Source organism: Neodiprion pinetum, chromosome 1, assembly GCF_021155775.2.
Source record: "Neodiprion pinetum isolate iyNeoPine1 chromosome 1, iyNeoPine1.2, whole genome shotgun sequence".
Classification (NCBI taxonomy): Eukaryota; Metazoa; Arthropoda; class Insecta; order Hymenoptera; family Diprionidae; genus Neodiprion; species Neodiprion pinetum.
This window is the reverse complement of record NC_060232.1, coordinates 5,701,750-5,720,754: the sequence shown is the minus strand read 5'-3', so window position 1 is coordinate 5,720,754 and position 19,005 is coordinate 5,701,750. Positions and strand designations below refer to the sequence as shown.

The window sequence follows — 19,005 nt, the reverse complement described above, 5'->3', positions numbered from 1 at the left end:
CTAATTTCAACCCCGTTGCGCTGTACTACATCAAAATATCGACGGCAATCCTCTTTCATTGTGATAATTATTATATAAAATCATCATAACTATACCCTGTACTCGTACAATTCATCGTTCTTCGCGCAAGATGATTTTTTCGACAGGCAACCGGACATACACGAGTGTATACACGGTTAGCGTTAATAGGGAGCGAGTCCGAGTCGAGTCTCTTCGAGGGAATTTTATATTGGACAGAAATTTGACGAGTCTCATTTTGCAGAGAAAATATTTTTTTCTCCCTCCAAAGTAAGTCCTCGATATTTCGATATTAAAAACGCTCTCTGAAGCTGTCATAAGCTCGGGTATTAAGCCAAATGGATATCGCAGAGATTATCTAGTGATAAAATCGCACAATTAAAAGAATCATTTCTTTTTATTCAACGGAATGCGTGACTTCATGCACAGATTGGCCGCATGCGCAGCTCCGAAAGGTGTAGTGGAACGAGTTTTGTTATAGCTGCCGCGACGATTGGGGAATGAAAATGGAGTGGATGCCATCTTTAGCGATGACGCGACGTGTATGCGGCGAGGCAGTTTGGTACCGTTGATTCGATTATAATTTTTGTCGCAAACCGGGAACCGGGGGGTCGTTGCTCATATCGTTGAGCATACGCAACCGCAAAATGTGATCGACAAGAGGTGCTGATGAGTCGGACAGGCGGAGTCACGCTTAGCGCGTACCAAATACCCGTAAACAAGCTCGCGATCATCTCGGCGCCATCTTAAAATCAGCTGTCACAAGTGAAGCAGACGATACGCAGGTGGGGGATACTTTTTCCTTCTTTTTTTTTTTTTTTGTCTCCCTCGTTCCTTCACTTTCGTGATTGACGTTGGATGCGTCTGTCCTTTGTACAACCTCTTTATTGATCGACGTTGAAATTCTGTATTTTTCCCAAATTCTTGCCACACTCTATCCACACGTTACCAAGTTCCGAAATATCGCCTTTTCATGGCCAACGCGTTTCTATTTCTAGCCGACACATTAGCTTCACGCAGGTTTGTCATTAGTACAAGAAAACCAATAATTTCCATGCCCAAATATTGCGCAATATGTTTACTACGCTGCGTGATATTTCTCTAAAAATATTCCTTCAATTTTTGATATCTCATCCTTGGTGTAATCTGAATTTTCATCTTTATACTGTAATACAGAGGCGGGGATATGTTTTCATTCTGTCTACTCTCGGGAATGTACAAACGGCTGTCTTCTGTCAAACATCCGTATACGTAGTATTGTTCGTGTTGCAGGAATTGTCTGGACTAATTGCGAGGTCGCGGGGAGATGGAAATAAATCAACCCGATGTTCAACTAGACGACGCATCATTGGGCCTTATTTCTGTATGCGTTAAGGTCGAAGATCAGGAATCTGAATCGAATGACATAGATGTGATATGCGAGGCGAATAACTTGTGTGCGATTGAAATAAAAGAGGGACATTCGTTGATTCACGAATTGGAAACTACTATTTGCAATAACGCCGATGATCTAGAGACTTTGAGTTTGACTTTCAATGCTCTGGAGCATAACGTCGTGCGTACGTTGGCTAATAATTTGCCCGAAACTATAACATTGGGAGCTTTGCACCCAGATATAATTAATGAAGAAATTCAAAGACGAATGAGCCAGGCGACCGAAGTCTTTATCGACAACGACGACAGACTGCAAACGATCCCTTACAGCGTTCCTGATTTTTTGGATGGTTTGAGCCTAAATGTTAAAAGAGAAGGGAACGGTATCTACAGCTCGGAATGGTTGTGCATAGACCAGGAGGACACAAGTAGCACTGAACTTGAGTTGAGAGTTTCGAAAGGTGAGAAAGACAGGTCAGAAGAGCCATTGGACGTCGAGGCTGAGACTGCTCCAGCTACAAAGAGAAAAGGAAGGACGCGTGTTTTGAACGAACGTTACAGAGGTAACGTTCAGGGAAAAGTAAATAGTTCAGAAAAGGTAAAGAGGAGATTGAGAAGGAAGGGTAAGCCGCGTCAGGATTACAGAGAGAGGTTGAGAAGGAAAGCAGAGTGCATGAGAGAGAAGCGGAGAAAACTTTACGAGGAAGAAACGGAGGAGGAACGACTGCAGAGGCTGGCTAAAGAGGCTGCTAAGAGAAGGGAAATGAGAATGTATTACGAGACTCCTGAACAGAGGAGAAAAAGACTAGATGCAGAGGCGGCGAGGAAACGAGAGTACAGAATGTACAACGAGACGCCTGAAGAGAGGAGAAAAAGATTGGACCGAGAGGCGGAACGGAGAAGGATAAAAAGATTGACTTTGTACGCAAACGAAACTGCGGAACAGAGAAGGGAAAGGTTGAACAGAGAGTCTGCGAAACGACGAGAAGCTAGATTGAATCAGTATTCAAAGGAGTCGGAAGACCAGAGGAGAGAAAGATTGAGAAAGGATGCCCTAAGAGCAAGGGAAATGAGGTTCACCAGGTCTGCAATTGAAACCGAAGAGGAACGCAGACAAAGGTTAGTAAAAGACGCTCTTAGAAAACGGGAATTAAGAACGCATGGTGGGCATTCTGTGAGCAATTTCACTGAACTTCAAACCGTTCGCAGTTTTGAGGAGTTGAACAATGTGCAGATGAGGGATGACCCCGATAACCAATTGGGGAGCCATTATCTCAGCAACTGGATGATGTGGTTTCAGAATACGCTGACCCAGCCAGTTCATATCGGAGAGCAGACCATCGAGCCTCAGTCCCAAAACAACGGATGAACTCGTCGCATTACTTAGGCCCAACGAATCTAGTATACATATGCACGGCACGCGTATATAGAATCCAGAGCTTAGCGTGTATCGAGTAAACTATTAACGGTTTATTTCACGTTCGATTGAACGAACGACGCAAAGGTGCAACGACCATTAATGTTTCCATGTTTCATAATCGAAACACTCGATCTGTAGCCAGTTGTTAACGTCTGGATGGATCCACGAATGAAAATTAAATACGAGCGATAAAAAGAACTTTGAAATTTGCTCTAGAGAATTTAGGGCTTAGAGTTTATTTTGCTGGTGACTGGAACAAACTTCGTTCCACCAGTATATTTTTTATTTCCACAGCGACAATTAGTCTTTAACAAACAATGACAGTTATTTATTAATTAGTTGAGCTTGAATTTAGAGCGGCTGGTACCCACATCTAAACTTTTAAGCGTCAATGATAAGACGCGATCGATGTCCACCCAGCTCAGAAGTTTTGAGAAAATTCGTACTTTAGCAAAGTAGTGAAATCGTAAAGGAAAACTAAGCAGTAGATGGGTAGACAGCTACTGTATACTCTAGTTTTTCGATAAAATTTGTACTACCAACAAAGAATTATAGCTGGAAACAGTTGTACAGCGTGTATAATAATTTTGTTCAAGTTGATGAACTTTGATTATTACTTTTCGTTGTTACTTCAGTTATACCGTGGTCTTTGACCACTGCATTTAATATTTATATTATACATATTATATTATATAAAATATACATATACATCATACATATATCAATATATACGTATAACGATAAGTTTGTCGCATACATTTGTATTGTTATAATTATACATTGCATCAGTTGTGACAACGAGTGATTATGTACTTTCGTAAACCATACATTATAAGGAGTTTGCCGATGGTTATTAATTATTATTAGAAACAGTTCGAGAGTTAAATCCTTTTTAAATAAATGAGTCAAATCATTTGTCGGCCGTGCTGATCGTTGTTCTTTGTTTTTTTTTTTTTCTATTTCCTCGTTAAGCTTATAGATGAATAAATTACCAAACAGCACGTTGTACTTGGTTTAGGAAAAAAAAAACCAGCACAGCTAAACGCGACATAGAATTTGATCATTGATAGATCATTCCTATCTATGCCTAAAATCAAATGAATGTATTTTCAACTTCCGAATCTTACTGGTGAGCGGTGAATGAATTTTTCAAATAGTTTCCCAGATTTTTAAAGCAGAACGATTGGTTGAGGATACGCAGGCCTTAACGAAAGAACAAATCCAAAGAAAAGACGTGGCTGTATAAAAGGAGAAAAACAGGACGGACGATCTAAAGCTGCGTTCACACTTCGTTCGTATTTCAGGCTTATATATATATTGCTTACTTAGAAAAAATTCTGTCACCGATGCGAGACAGTCTGTTAAATTCTGCAATTAAAGGGCCTCGCGTCGCAGCCGCGATCGAAAATCGAATCCGCATTTTACGCTTGAAATTTGAATAACAAGCGGAGCACGTAGATGAAATTTTCTCGCCGACATATCTGCCGGCTTTTGATTGGATCCCTGAGTGACGCCAGCCGGGATCGCTGGCGTTTTCTTTCCCTCCCCAGTTCCAGTAACAAATTGTAGCAGCAGATTGTGGACTCGTGGCTGCTCTTCCTAATCAAAATTTACTGTCTCCTTTTCACCGTTAATCATTCAATAAATGCCAATTTTTTGACACGTACGGGTTCGATAAAAAAAGAAGGAAAACAATGGGAGAGGTTCGGTATACCCGCAATTTATTCCTGCGAGGTATATGCATCATTTACTTATTCGCATTTCTCAGCTTCTACATCCAAATCCCAGGTAAGAACGGCTTATTTTTATCCCATTAATAGCACCGGTTGATCCTAGACCTCGTTCAAGACAATCTTACAATTATTCGCTTGTTAACTATTCATGCCAACTCTAATAGACCTCCCCATATTTTCAGTAGTCGGCATTAGCCGCAATTGTCTTTTACCGTAATTAGGCCGGGTGTGAACTAAGTTTTTATCTTACCGAAACGACGGATTCCAGTTGCAGGAAAAATAACGCCTTCGTTTTATCTGTTCGTTTTAAGTGACCGAAGAAAAAAAAACACGATCACCGTAATTTATAGGCACTTGCTGACAATTTTTTTTCATGCAATTCTGATACTAAGCAAATTCAATTGTTTATTCTCTTACTGGATTGAAAAATAACGTTTTGTGTCTCTGACATTGAAATACCTGTAATTATAATGACTGCGAAGGAGCTGATAGTTTTAATTGTTTAAACATTAAAACAAAACTTATTTTCCTCAATAGGGTTATATGGCAACAACGGAGTCTTACCAGCCAAGGCGCAACTCGACTTGAGGGGTGGTAACACTTTGTCGCAAAGAATAAAACAGAAGCCAACATTGCTTTGGCTCGCACCATACATAAGCCTAAACACGGAGTATATGCTCGATGTATTGGCGATACTTGGGATTGTTCTCTCATTTACTGGGTAAAATAAGACTTTGTTGATTTCTATTGGTCAAAGTGGCAATTCAAGTCTTCTAAAGCTCCGCAAAAGCTTAAGATCCGTCTCTGCTACTTTATGAAGGTTTTATTTTTGTTTTTCAGATTTATATCGCAAAGGTTTTGCACTGCTCCAGTTTTTGCTGGATTATGGTCTCTCTACTACTCTCTTTATCAAGTTGGACAAACTTTCATGTCGTTTCAGTGGTGAGATTTTTTTCAAACATTTTAACACAAGCTGAACATCCCAATCAAGCTTTATTCACTTTATAATGCTTTCTAAATAAAATCCAAGGCTAGTCGGTCAGGTATACTTTCAACTATGTATTGAAATAAAACCCAAGAAATATTGCATAAGCTTGATCGGAGGCCTGAACAGGACAGTCTACATGAAATTGTAACTCGAGAATCGTATTGACACTCAACACTTGACCAGAGTATCGAATGATGTGTTTGTCAAGGTTACTGCTCACCAATGAGTGCAACTATTTTTACAAATAAAATCTGTATGCTTCCGATATCATGTCTATTTTTAACGAGATGAATTGGACTTGCCAATCTATCAAAAGATATCATCGCTTTCTTTATTTCTCATCTAATTCGTCACTTTCTTTCCTATATCATCAGTTTTGAATATTTTTTAGCTAAAAGAGTTACTTTCTATAGTAGAAACTGAAATGACAGAACAATCATATTTATTCAATTCTTAAGATTTGTCATCTGATAATGTTAAATTTTTTTTTTCTCTGAAATAACTTTTATTTACAGGGATGTTCTTCTTCTCGAAGCTGGATTCTTGTGCACTATTGTTGCACCCTTCTGGTACCCCCGCCGAGGAAAATCCAGCACTCCATCTACGGCATTGACATTTTGGGCAGTTCGTTGGCTACTCTTTCGATTGATGTTTTCCAGCGGTGTTGTAAAGCTAACTTCTGGCTGTCCGACGTGGTGGGGTTTGGAGGGTATGTGATTTTTTCACTTGAACTATCGTATACGTGATATTGCGCACAATAAATTAGACTTGCAGCTTCAGCTGCTGCTCATACTTTATTCCTCATTATTTAATATCGTAGCAAAGGGATAAGACCCTCAAAAGTGTTCTCGTGCCACAAGCGTTCGCCAAACAAATTAACCGTGACTTATTTTGTTGTTTTCCAGCCTTGAACGTGCATTTTGAGTCACAATGCATTCCTACTCCCTTGGCTTGGTATGCTCATCATCTACCGGCATGGTTTCTTCGCTTAACCACTGTAGGAGCAAACGTTTTCGAGCTCGCAATACCGTTTCTGTTCTTCTTCCCAAATAGAAAAGTTCGCATCACTTCCTTCTACTTGCAAGTAAGCATACATGCAACAAAATAATTTTTTACTTAAACGAGTTCTGTTTAGCATTTCACGTTTTTCCTGCAAATTTAAAGATTATACACAAAGTAGTCTTTTGTATGCTAGATTTCAAAGAAACGGACTTATGGCTTGCCCAGGGCGACCGTTATAAATGCATAAAGTAGTTGACACAGAGTCACTAACATGTATAAATTGTAATAATTATATTTTAAACCCAGGTATTTCTGCAAGTGAATATTATCGCTACGGGAAATTACAATTTCTTCAATCTGTTAACGATCTGCCTCTCTATATCTTTATTGGACGACCAATTCTTCTACAAGAAGAAAGTAAAAAGCAGTCAATCCGATTTCGTTGATTACTTCTCAACAGTTGTCTGTCTTTTCGTATACGCTGCTGTGATATATGGAACATACGTGTACTACAACTTGAAAATAACCGAAGATTTTACCATTGAGTCTAAGATCGGTAAGCAATGAGATTGACAGAAAATGTACTTTTATATTTTACCACAGTCTCGAAGCTCGAATAAAATTAATCAACAACAATATTGTAAAATAAAATGTTGGATTTCAGCATTTACAAAAGAGCAGTTTGATCGTGCTCTAGCCACTGTGGTTCCGATCTCTATTTACATGGGTTTAGCATCCCTTGGATTTGTTGTAGCTGAGGCTGTCACCTATTCAATCTTATCTGTGCAAGGAATTGGTAGCAAATTACTCAGCACTTTTACCACCATTATTTACACTCTTAATATTGTGTACCTGTTTGGCATTAGTGTTGTAAGTAAAACAATTTATACTACACATTATAATTCTGCAGCTATGCCTGTGTTTGCTCTCTATCCCAAAACGATGTCTGGATTCTCTTTCAACGTTTTTTTATTGATTTTTCTTCACAGGTGCCGTACGCCACGCTCCATTCTTCACACAATTCTACAGTCCCAAGTCTACTCAAGCATATGCATTCAGACGTAGATCATCTCCATCTCGTTAATAGTTACGGATTATTCCGACGAATGACAGGAGTGGGAGGAAGACCAGAAGTTATTATAGAAGGAAGCAACAGCATAGACGGACCTTGGCGAGAATATGAATTCTTATACAAGCCAGGAAATGTCAATAATTCTTTACCTTTTGTTGGTAAGTTGAAAAACGAATCTGCAGTGGCAGGCATGTTGAGTATTTAAAAAGTAAAATAGTACATATTCTTGCCGCTGTAACAGTTAACAGACGTAGATATCAATTCAAGTCTTTAGTTATTTGGTAACATTTTCCGTTGAGAAGTAACAAGCAAATTTGCTTTCAATGTTGAGCTCGATAATTAACCGATCATGGTCATTTTTTATAGCACCACATCAGCCTCGTCTAGATTGGCAAATGTGGTTTGCTGCACTAGGAACATACCATCAAAACCCATGGTTAATGTCATTAGCCTATAGACTTTTGTCGGGACAACCGGAAGTACTGGCACTTATTAATCAGGCTCAGAATCCGTTCAGAGACAGCCCGCCTAAATACATAAAAGCAAGCCTCTACCACTATCATTACACCCCATGGAGTCAAAGGTACGAGGACATTATCTTTACTCGCGTGTTGCTCACAGGAGGTTTCTAAGTTCCTAGTAATACCTAATTGAAAATTCTCGTATGTTAGACACAGTTCGACCTGGTGGACCAGGGAGAAGATTGGCGAATACTTCCCGATCTTCAGCAAAGATCACCCACCACTATTGGAGTATTTATCGAAAATGAAGATCATCCAAGACAAGCCTGATGAGCAGAGTGTGAACCCATCTTTGAAATTAATTCTAGACAGCCTGAGAGCTGTCGTAGGAAGAGTAGAAGCTAGTCTCCTTTTATGGAGTGTATTTACTGCGGGATGTGCAATAATTATGAGCGGTTATAATCGGGTGAAACACTAAATCATGTTGATCAATTGACCTTGTCTAATTTGAAAAGTTGTTGATACTAATACCGTATATTGCAAAAGTCCCATGTGGATTCCAGGTCTGAATAGAAGTAACGAAATTAGACACTATTGAATTGATGTTATACACGACACAATTATCATCATACAAAAGCTGAAAAGACTTCCACATTTGTTAATATCGTATAAACGGATAATTTAGCGTGGAGGCTATTTACTGTACTTGTTTACATAGCATGCATACTTTTTACAAGAAAATGTCAACTACCAAATAACGTTATGAAAGTGGTGATTATTTAGTTAAACACCATTTGTTGAGGAGATTATATTCTTCTGTTCGACAATGTAAACTATACAATCATGCGGATGATGTACCTATTTGTTGAAGTTTGGACGGTGTAGTTATAACGTAAACGGTCTAAAATGCAGGTGAAATATTTTTAGTAATCCCAACTGGATATAAAGTGTCTGTATCGAGGCTCTCTGAAATATGATTCTTAAATTTGTACTCATTTCTACTTAATTATTCATAATTAAATTCTGGTTGAAATCAATTTTTGAAAAGTTCATTCCACTTATAATTATGTACGTGAAATTCATTTTCTGGCATTCCTGTGAATGTCATTAAAACGCATTTCATTACTTCTAAAATACCAACAAGTAAGATATCTACAGGCGATCCATATAGTTGTGCAGACTTGTCTTTGTCTACTAATTGCGTTATCTGATTTCTATATAAAATTAAGTACGTGATGATTGGACCACAGATCCATTCATAATTAAAAATGACAGAATTATAAGTCTACATGGAAGAATTCAATTAGTTATCAGTGAAATATCACCGATCCATTTGGATCTGTATTTTATGACTTTTTGAAAACTTACAGTGATTATTTATAGATTTCGTGAACTAATACTTTGTTATGATACTAGTGTTTATTTTGTATCTATTTTTTTTTTTTTTTTTAATTGTGTTTTACATTGTCTTTCCAATATTTTAGTATATGTACGTGTCCAGAAAACAATGTGAACGTTCATTCTAGCTCGTCCTATTTAATTTACTTTTTACTATTATCCCATAATCTTTTAAGTAATAGCTATTTATATGGATTTTTCTTTCAATTTAAATATTACTCACGATTATTACTAACGCGTTGTTAAAAAAAATAAAAGTACATCCATGGAATTTTTTTGTCTTTTGTACTATGAATTTATTAATTATGCATTTTTCATTTCAAATGTGTTCTATGACTTTGCTTTATAAAACTGAAAGACTAAATAATAAAAAGATAAAATAATCCCAAGTCTTCTATACGCCTTATGTAAATTCGACGAAATAAAGAAAATACCTGAAGTACACTTCATTACTTTGTCATGTGTAATCATCAAAGATCAGTGATAATTATATTCTTATGAGTTGATTTAAAAACCGGCAACGCTTACCGAAGTCTGGGTCACCAGGTTCGATATCTCCCGATTCAATTTCTTCGCCAAATCTGTTTTCAATGTATAATACTATTCAAGCTGGAACTGAGAGTCTGCTGCTGGAGAATACATACTCTAGGTTACTGGAATTCAATGGAATTTGACACAATACGATTAAGTATTTTCGAAGCAGGGTTGCGAACACTGACACGACGGACAACAGAGAGAAACCTCTGCTCACAATGCGTACGTTCGTTACCTCACATGTTTCACGCATGTCACGTATGTACATACAAGCCTGACTTCAGGCTCTACTAGTACCAACTGTATTTCAATGTTGGTAACAATTCAACATGTTAATGGATTGTCGAGTTCGATCCACAGATTGAGCACGCAACCCGGTCATTCATTGCAAAATTCGCATCTAATGATCAGGGAGCGTAGTTGCTCTCGTTTATTCGTGGCTAGCTATAAAACAATTAAATCCACACGAAAATGATTGACTTACGTGACATCAACTCGCAAAATTCAGGTAAATTTGAAGTAATGTCGTGTTGCCATATCATGACAAACTTTGTCATTATTCCGAACTTTCAGTGAGTGCATGTGTACGTGTCTATAAAACGTTAAAAACGAGTCAAGATTCGTCGAATCTTTGTGCTTGTTCGATCTCATATTATGTATTGTCTCACTGCTTCTTTAGAGGCGTATAAATACGCCGATGATCACTCACCAACATCTTAGTATCGTCGCATAACCTCACTTTTCCTCCAACTCTATGGGTCTGAAGTCTACTCCCCACGTGAAACAATTATGCAATAACAAACGCGATACCACTGTCATTAGACTGTCGTAGCGAAATCGAGAACATCGAAATTACGTACAATTCAGCAATGACATTGACAAAAATTAGTATGTACTCTAAAGTCTCGGTATATCACCATCAGTACGCGATATTTGCACATAGCGTATAGTTGCAATTTATCGTGCTGACATCATTCTCACCATAGAAATTGTCATGACATCAATCATCAATGATTTTCATGCTAAGATCTTGGGAGATAAGGAAAAGGCTACACCTTCCGCTAGAGAGAATACAGTGTCTTCTCAGGGTATTTGGTTTGGTTACCTTGTTAAATTCCTTACATTGCTTACAGTTTGGGAATGTATTTAATTAATACCAAACTTGTTGCTGTCAATATTTCAGTCACCTCACAACCAGGATTGGCACCTCTTAGTCCATATTTGAACTTTGACCCAAGCTACCTGCCTGCCAGCCAGCCGGAATTTATATTCCCTGAAGGAGCTGTGAAACAACGAGGTCGACTTGAATTAGCCTTTAGTCAAATTGGAGCTGCGTGCATAATTGGCGCTGGCCTAGGTGGCACTTCTGGTTTTTATAAAGGAATTAAAGCCACAACCTTAGCTGGACAAACTGGCAACCTTAGGAGAACACAGTGAGTTATTACGTAATAGGATACTTTACAATAAATGGTGTAATATCATAATATCATCTACACTCATTAATCATTCGGCACATCTAGTTTCAATGCGTATTGAGGATTGTACATTTTGAAAATGCAGCAAGATTAGGACAACGCCATAGTTTCGTTGAAAGAATTATTTGAAACTGCATATTATACGTACATCTGAATCGCAATCATTTCCTTTTTTTTTTTTTTTTTTTTTTTTCCGAAATGCTGTACAACTAACAACACCTAAGCATGTACTGGTCGTCATTGTTTGTGAGTAATCTTTTCAAAATTAATTTGATCTTTTCCCAATTCCATCTCCTAAATTATTAATAACCTTTTTCTGACATATTTTCATTGCTCATCAACCAATTTTTCCTCTGATTAACCTATTTTCAAAAAAAAAATTTTGACATTTAACCTAAAACTGTCACTCTGACAGTTTCTTGAAACGTTTCAATTTTCACCTAATTTTGTACAACAACAAATATTGTTTTTAAACATATTCCTTGCTTTCAATTCAGATTTGTTATGCTGAAGCATCCTATTTTTTTGTTAATCATTATAGAATTTATCCCTGAGGATGGTCGGCAGGGCCCGGCCGAAACGTCGACTCTTTTTATATTCACGTTCTTCAAAGTATTAATTTTTCTTCTTCCTGACCGGATTTTCGACGAATTTTTTCATCTTCAATCATTTCCTTTTCTAGGTTGATAAATCATGTAATGAAGCATGGCTCGTCACTGGCAAACACATTAGGAGTCATATCGGTAATGTACAGTGGCTTTGGAGTCATACTTTCTTGGGCTAGAGGAACAGATGACTCGATAAATACTCTTGGAGCTGCGACTGCCACTGGAATGCTATTCAAATCTACATGTGCGTCTTTATTTGCAATTCCCAGTGGACTTGGTTTACTACTGTTAAAACAATTTACCAACATATTGTGCAATTGTTGTGCTCTACAAATTATTTCCATTTGAGTTTGCTTAAATATTTATTGACGATATTTTAAATTATTCATTTATTAGCGATCAATATAGAGGCTTTGTATCATACAGCAATGAAGGTGGTATTATAAATATTTTCAGCTGGATTACGGAAATGTGCGTCGGGAGGAGGAATTGGATTTGCAATAGCCGCAGCATACTGTCTATGGAATAACCGGGAAACACTTTCACAAATCAGTCATCAACGCATCAATCCGGCGTAAGAGTGTGTGTCTCAAATTCACCTTTAGTCAACCTTGTTTGCTACGAACGATCCTTCTCTTAAATTTTATTGTTATTTCAAGGGCACTTGACTAATAGCTTAATACAGAGAAAAATGTATAATTCTGACGTGCAAAAAATCAGAATTTTCCAAGTATTATACATACAAACTGTTTTGAAGAATAGGAATTGAATTTTTTAATTTTCATCCGTTTTTTGAAAGATTTTCACGTCATAGTCGCTGTACAATATCAGCTGTCGTAATGAAAATGAGTTGAGTTTTTGATTGGCTAATAAATTTGAGCAGGAACAGTTGTAGCATGTCCCAAAGTCATTTGGAGCCAATTTTAAAAACGAAATCTCAATTCTCATTAGCTCTTTTAACTGATAGTAGTGAAAATATATTAGTTATTTAAATACATGTGATTTTATTACATATTCGTATACCCACTACCACATGTATTCATTTTACAGTTTACCTGAATCATTAATACTAAACATAGTTTAATTTACAAAAAATTTTAATTACTACAGTTCAGATATTGAAGCTTATCCATCTTAACGCTTCTGACGGTAATAGGGTTTCTTTCAAAAATCCACCTTGGGAAACGAATAATAATCAGTCTGATGAATCTATCGAAATGAGTACGTGTTGATTACAGGGTCCTTACCTAAATGATGATAAAATAATTCACAGTAAAACTCTTCGACTTCTATTTGAATTACTGCGATGTGAACGTGATGTGTACATGAGAATGATAATTGTTCCACAATGCGGTAGATGTTTATTTATAATCTCTGGTAGCACACGCGGCTTGAACTAATTTATAAATACTGTTATTGAATTTCATCGATACTTGGCACAGTAGCTTGCATATTATATTTCATCACTTGCCACGAAAAACGTTCCTCTTCGTAATAAAATGAATCCAATTGAAATGTAGTATGCTGTTGTGGGCGTTCACTTCTGGTTTGATATTTAAAGAAGTAATGTGTCAGTACCGCTGAATTCGATTGAAAAGTATCGATTTTATTTTGTTCGGAATACTCCTTGCTTTCTGTTTACTTGACTCTGGTTGAAGAGTTTTTACAGTTTAAAAACTTTCCTAGCTAATTTTAACTAGGTCACTTGAATTAAATGTATTTAAGTTGAACATAAAAATAAAATACACGATTTTCACATTAGAGATTGGCTTCTACTCTGTATCCTTCATGGGCTTCATCCATATTTTTCATATTTAATGTAACATAAAAGATGGTGCTACAACTAACAATTGGCATATCTGAAATTACGTTTAATTCTAATTATTTACACACTTGGTTGACTTCGAATCTAATTTTCTTTTCATCAATCTTCACAAGTTTAACATAGATTCTTATTTTTCTTATAGACGGAAATGATCAATTGGCTACCTGCCCATATAGAGACTAGCATCGATTTCTCCCTGCCCTGTACATAGAAATTTTTTTTTCCATGCATTGTAAGACAACAATGTTTTGTTGTCCATTCAAATAAGCTATACCATAATAAAACAAAATAAAGAAACATGTAAATAAAATGTAATTTGCGTTTATATTCAAACTAAATATATTTTCTTCTAATATTGGATCAAGCCACGGACTATGTGGATCAAGCCATGTGAGCGACATAATGTAACATAACTGTGAAATCGATTACTATTAACATAAGAAGATCTGATTTTACATTCCTCTTCCATATTTCAATTTCTTTCACTATCCTTCGAAAGTTCATATATTCAACCAAGTTAAACAAATATTGGTCTGTCAATATTCGACATATGTGATTTGCATACTAGGTATATACTATGAATGAACGTGCGACTTAGATTATCCCTCAAATTCGATATCCGTTTGTGTATTTTACTTGTATTGTGTTCCCTTGGATCTTTGGTAGAAAAATAATAAAATCTCACATTCGCTGATTCATCGAGCATGGCGCTTAATCTTATCTAAGTTTATCTGATCATGCAGGTTGACCTGATATCATGTACCTGTGGTATAAAATGCGCATAAAACGTTTTCACGTCGTTTAACATATTTAAATATTCCAAGAATTGTGTAGCGTAGAAAGCGGAATTAACAATCTGTGCCAGAATTTAAATCTTATTCATGAGAAATCAAAACTCTTGTGTTGCTTCGGTGCTCGATTATCAATCAAGCAATAAATGTCAGTGTGTTCCTTGCCAAATAAATTTATCATAACTTGTAGTATGAATATAAAGTGTTGTTTGCGCCCCAAGGTAAACAGTTAATAAATATTAAATAAGAATTCATTCTATTCCATGTACACTCATATGTATATCACAGTTGACACATAATGGAATATTTTCAGCTATCTTCGACGCACTATCCAGCACTATCTCAGTCAGTGGAGTAGTATAGTTTGATCAGCTTTGAACCACATACTCGTTGTTCTGAATGGTTTGAAATTTTCTCGCACTGTGTCACCAAATTTATTACGCAGTCACTCGATCAATTCAAGCAAAGTTTCAGTGTGAAAATCGCAATACTGTCGCAATAATCTCAATTTGAAAATGTACATGAGATGTGTCACTGGTACAATCGATAAACTGCATCCTTCGGTAAATTTAATGCACCACTTTCCAGAAGCAGAAATAATATTGAGTGAAATGTTTCATTTAGACTAAATATTAGGTGAGAATAAGATATCTGCAAATTAAAGACTGAGGCTGAGGACCATATTTGTTGAATAATTCGAAAATATTCAAATTCTACAACACTAAAAAGTTTTCTGTATCATGCTGTAAAATTAATCCAAGGTGGTGAATAGTTATTTTGTATTCCATTTCTGACATGCTGTGTATTTGTGTAGCAAAATTAATTGGTAGTTATCGTGTTCTGCATTTAGCATCAGACACCGGTATATACTCTGTTTAATATAAACTGTACCCACAGTTTCTTGGCAACGCTTACAATTAGTACGGTTCTCTGCGTTCTGGAGAACGCTCAGCTCAGTTTCCATGGAAATACACGACTTTTAAGTTTTCTGAGCAGAACAAAATATGAGGAAAAATCCAATATAAATAAATGATAAGTACAGTGTAAATAAGGTAGTGAAAACGATGAGTGTGTAATAGCATATTTACGTTCAAACTGTAGGCGATATATGCGCAATGCGCGTCTGATTTTGACTGTACCGATTAAAGTTTAGAATACTTGAAACATGTCAAGTATCGAATTATATGCAAAAAGTGAACAAGCTGAAAAGCAACTTGCAGTTTTGTATTCGGTCTCTGCAATCTTGTCAACGACATCCACAATTTGTCTGCTCATAGTATGGCAGCACTGGGCTTGGACTCTAGATGTTTGTATTAGCGTAGATTGTGGGTGTATTTTGTATGGTGTCAACACATTCAGTACTTTTATGGGGGGCGATGTTAAGCTGTGCCATTTCACATCATATGGTCTAGTTCCGGTACTGATTGTCGGGCTGGTTCTTGCAATTTATCATGGTTACAGAACATGCATTAACAGAAACTTAGGGGATCCTAAACAGATTCAAATGACATCTTCATCCGACCATAGGTAAATAACACGTTAACTCTGGAATAAATACCTGATAAATTAAATTTAATTGATACGTTGTTGAATGCAGCGAACTCGAAATAAACAAATAATTTCATTCCTCAGGGCAGAGCAGGGAAATGTCGTTGTGGTGGGACCCAAACGAAGAACTATTTGTAAGCGATGGTTTTTAGCTGGATTTTTAGGAGTGTTCATCTTTTTTCTCTCCCTATCACATGCTGTACTGTTAACTGACGGGTACTATAAAACCTGTAACCAATATCGAAGGAACATGGTTCAACTCTTAGGATCGAGTGGTCGTGAAGTTCAGGTATTGTGGACGTTATCGTATTCTGTAATCAATCTAAAATAATTTCGATCGTAAATCAGAACGAAAGGGAGAAGCATAATAAATTGCTGCAACTTTCACATCAGTTTTAGAAACTACAAAAGTATTATTTCTGACAAAAGCCTCAACTTTTCAGGTGATTCATAATCGCTTATCTTGTGGAGCCGTGTTTGATTACATGGATTATCTACAGCCAGATGCTAATAACTGGAGACGCGGGGATGAGATCAATACCGGACTATCCTTGCAATTAGCTATTACAACCAGTTGGTTTAACTTGTTCGCATGGATAGGTATTCTTACTATAAACCTTCTCATGGCTAGAGAGAGGCAGATTGATTTGAATGGGAAAAGTTGTTGTTGCTGGTGACTACAAATTATATTTTATTACTAAAGATCAAATATTATTTCGATAATTGATATCCATAATAATTTCAAGGAATTACTAATAACGCAAATTGTCTTAGAACTCCGATATTGATCTTAGGTATACCGTAATGCAAACAACATATTTAGACTTGACGTATACATACATCAGACACATGACACCTTAATATAAGTTAAAGTATTTTTTTAAAGATATACTATGGAAAAATTGTTTAATTCTCATATCACATGATAATAGACTTTATTTGTAGCTGTCTTCTTTTTTTTATACATATAGGTACATTTTTATTCATTTCATGTATGTACATTGTACATCATTCAATTAATCACTCAAATGATAAATGTAATAAATAATATTACATTAAAGCCGCCTTAGTAGACAAAACAGTTCAGCACATAAATGAATATTCATACCACTGAATATTCCATCAGCCAAGTATTGAAACTTTCGAATATATTATATTTGTCCTAAGAATAGTAAGAAGATGGTTGAATTAATATTGTAGACCTGCACTATACTTGCATCTAGTACGTTCGATAAGAAATGTGGACAACTATACATATAATAATTTTAATAACAATATAATATAGTAAAACAACAAAACTGTATACATAAATAAATATACGGCTGTAATCTCTTGAAAAAAAATATTTCGAGAACGTCGACAACATTTGATTTAGAAAACTCATGATTTCAGTTATAAAATGAAGGCAAAGCAGGGTAATAGATTCATCGTAGCAACAATTCCTCGCACATTGTGAAGAAATTTGATTATTTAAGAACGCGACAAGTGTGGTTCTTAAATTACCATTACCGACTTGACAATAACTGTTGGCATATTAACATAACAAAGATGCTGATGTCAAATAAATGCTAACGTTATTTCTCTACTTCAACCTCAGGCACACCTCATTAATTTGTGTATATGTATACTATCTCGTACCTTTGTAATTTAAAATACAATTACAAGTTTAAACGGAATTTTTTTAAATGCTGAAACATTTGCTTTACAGACCGTGAATAAATCGAAGTTAGAGAGATACAGGTTACAGCAAAAGAAAGATTCATTTATGCATCCCTACGAAGAATAGAAAAATGACAAATTAAAAGCAATAAATATGCAGTTACTAGAAGCTATCAAGGGGTGGAATGCGATCAATGTTGTTTCAACTCACAAGTATTCAAGGAAATCTAAACATATATTACAACCCTTGCATTCAATAGTTGATAAATAGTAGCAATTTTATGAAGCATTTTTTTTTTTTTCGAAAATATCCTGCTTCCCATTCTCATATTTAATAAATCTGGTAATATGGTAATAGTAGAAATAATCGTAAATTAATAACAATAATATTAATAATAATAATATTAATAACAATGGCGTGAAAATACCTTCAATATTTGGTCCGTATGGATTTGAACTTAAGATGGTGAAGAAAAATTTTATTTATACGAAATCGGAAATCGATTTCATAAAGTACGAATCCAAATTTAGTTATCAGTAGCTAAGCCTGATCATTATTTTCGTGAGAAACGTTTGAATGAAACCCAATGATAAATCTAATTTACTCTGGGGTTTCGACTCTCAAAAATACATATTAGCTTAAAAACTAATCGGTTCTCTGTGGAAAATGACGATAGAGCCAAGCTTTGAAACTGATTTAATAAAAGGAAGGCACCTAAATATTACAGTCAAACTAGTTTATCTACAAGTATTATACATAAATATATATGTGTGTGTATATATATATACATACATACACACACACATATATTTATATATATATATTTTTACATACATCATTTAATTTGTTTATTTTTTGTTTTAAATATTGTTTATAGTATTTTCTCACTTTTATACTTAAATAAACCTTAGTGCAATGCTCAACAACTTGGTGAATAGACGTGTGATATAAGTGCAGGAAAGTATTCAACTTAGTAAATGCAACATAAGAATCCTATTTATAATTACTAGATAGGTATCAAATAACAAATACGAAATGTTTACGCTTCAGCATCATTTAAAAAAATTTCTAACAATCAAGAACTGCCAGTATCAGTCT

At 35.8% G+C, this 19,005-nt stretch overlaps 4 protein-coding genes and 1 long non-coding RNA gene across 10 annotated transcripts; 4 read left to right on the top strand and 1 right to left on the bottom strand.

The window, feature by feature from the left end:
• The first annotated feature begins 500 nt into the window (after window positions 1-500).
• Window positions 501-3,730, top strand: LOC124211216 (trichohyalin). 4 transcript variants are annotated; one of them, XM_046610078.2, is made up of 3 exons: window positions 502-803; window positions 1,291-2,511; window positions 2,693-3,730. In XM_046610078.2, exons 2-3 carry the CDS (start codon window positions 1,325-1,327, stop codon window positions 2,700-2,702), a joined length of 1,197 nt encoding a protein of 398 aa, XP_046466034.1. In that variant the 5' UTR covers window positions 502-803; window positions 1,291-1,324; the 3' UTR covers window positions 2,703-3,730. The 4 variants fall into 4 exon arrangements, with proteins under 4 accessions (XP_046466009.1, XP_046466034.1, XP_046466025.1 ...); XM_046610069.2 differs by having other exon boundaries at window positions 508-803; window positions 2,602-3,730; XM_046610053.2 differs by having other exon boundaries at window positions 501-803; window positions 1,291-3,730.
• A 735-nt stretch (window positions 3,731-4,465) lies between these two features.
• Window positions 4,466-9,105, top strand: LOC124211210 (lipase maturation factor 2). Its single transcript, XM_046610040.2, has 10 exons — window positions 4,466-4,600; window positions 5,083-5,266; window positions 5,386-5,487; window positions 6,049-6,242; window positions 6,439-6,617; window positions 6,842-7,091; window positions 7,200-7,405; window positions 7,525-7,765; window positions 7,974-8,190; window positions 8,279-9,105. Exons 1-10 carry the CDS (start codon window positions 4,507-4,509, stop codon window positions 8,544-8,546), a joined length of 1,935 nt encoding a protein of 644 aa, XP_046465996.1. The 5' UTR covers window positions 4,466-4,506; the 3' UTR covers window positions 8,547-9,105.
• On the bottom strand, window positions 4,479-7,614 carry LOC124211238 (uncharacterized). Its single transcript, XR_006881428.2, has 2 exons — window positions 7,431-7,614; window positions 4,479-6,607 (listed from the first exon to the last, which is right to left on the bottom strand). It is a non-coding gene; the product is annotated as an uncharacterized lncRNA (long non-coding RNA).
• Window positions 9,106-10,330: 1,225 nt separating the features above from the next.
• Window positions 10,331-14,231, top strand: Tim23 (translocase of inner mitochondrial membrane 23). Of its 3 annotated transcripts, none has more exons than XM_046609184.2 (5): window positions 10,331-10,508; window positions 11,184-11,433; window positions 12,158-12,327; window positions 12,540-12,657; window positions 14,051-14,231. In XM_046609184.2, exons 1-5 carry the CDS (start codon window positions 10,472-10,474, stop codon window positions 14,058-14,060), a joined length of 585 nt encoding a protein of 194 aa, XP_046465140.1. In that variant the 5' UTR covers window positions 10,331-10,471; the 3' UTR covers window positions 14,061-14,231. The 3 variants fall into 3 exon arrangements, with proteins under 3 accessions (XP_046465140.1, XP_046465138.1, XP_046465139.1); XM_046609182.2 differs by lacking the exon at window positions 10,331-10,508 and adding an exon at window positions 10,688-11,088; XM_046609183.2 differs by lacking the exon at window positions 10,331-10,508 and adding an exon at window positions 10,688-11,088 and having other exon boundaries at window positions 12,540-12,665.
• A 201-nt stretch (window positions 14,232-14,432) lies between these two features.
• LOC124210807 (uncharacterized) lies at window positions 14,433-17,849 on the top strand. The gene is made up of 4 exons (XM_046609180.2): window positions 14,433-14,920; window positions 15,013-16,226; window positions 16,332-16,536; window positions 16,691-17,849. The coding sequence occupies exons 2-4, from the start codon at window positions 15,865-15,867 to the stop codon at window positions 16,922-16,924; spliced, it is 801 nt and encodes a 266-aa protein (XP_046465136.1). The 5' UTR covers window positions 14,433-14,920; window positions 15,013-15,864; the 3' UTR covers window positions 16,925-17,849.
• Window positions 17,850-19,005: the final 1,156 nt, after the last annotated feature.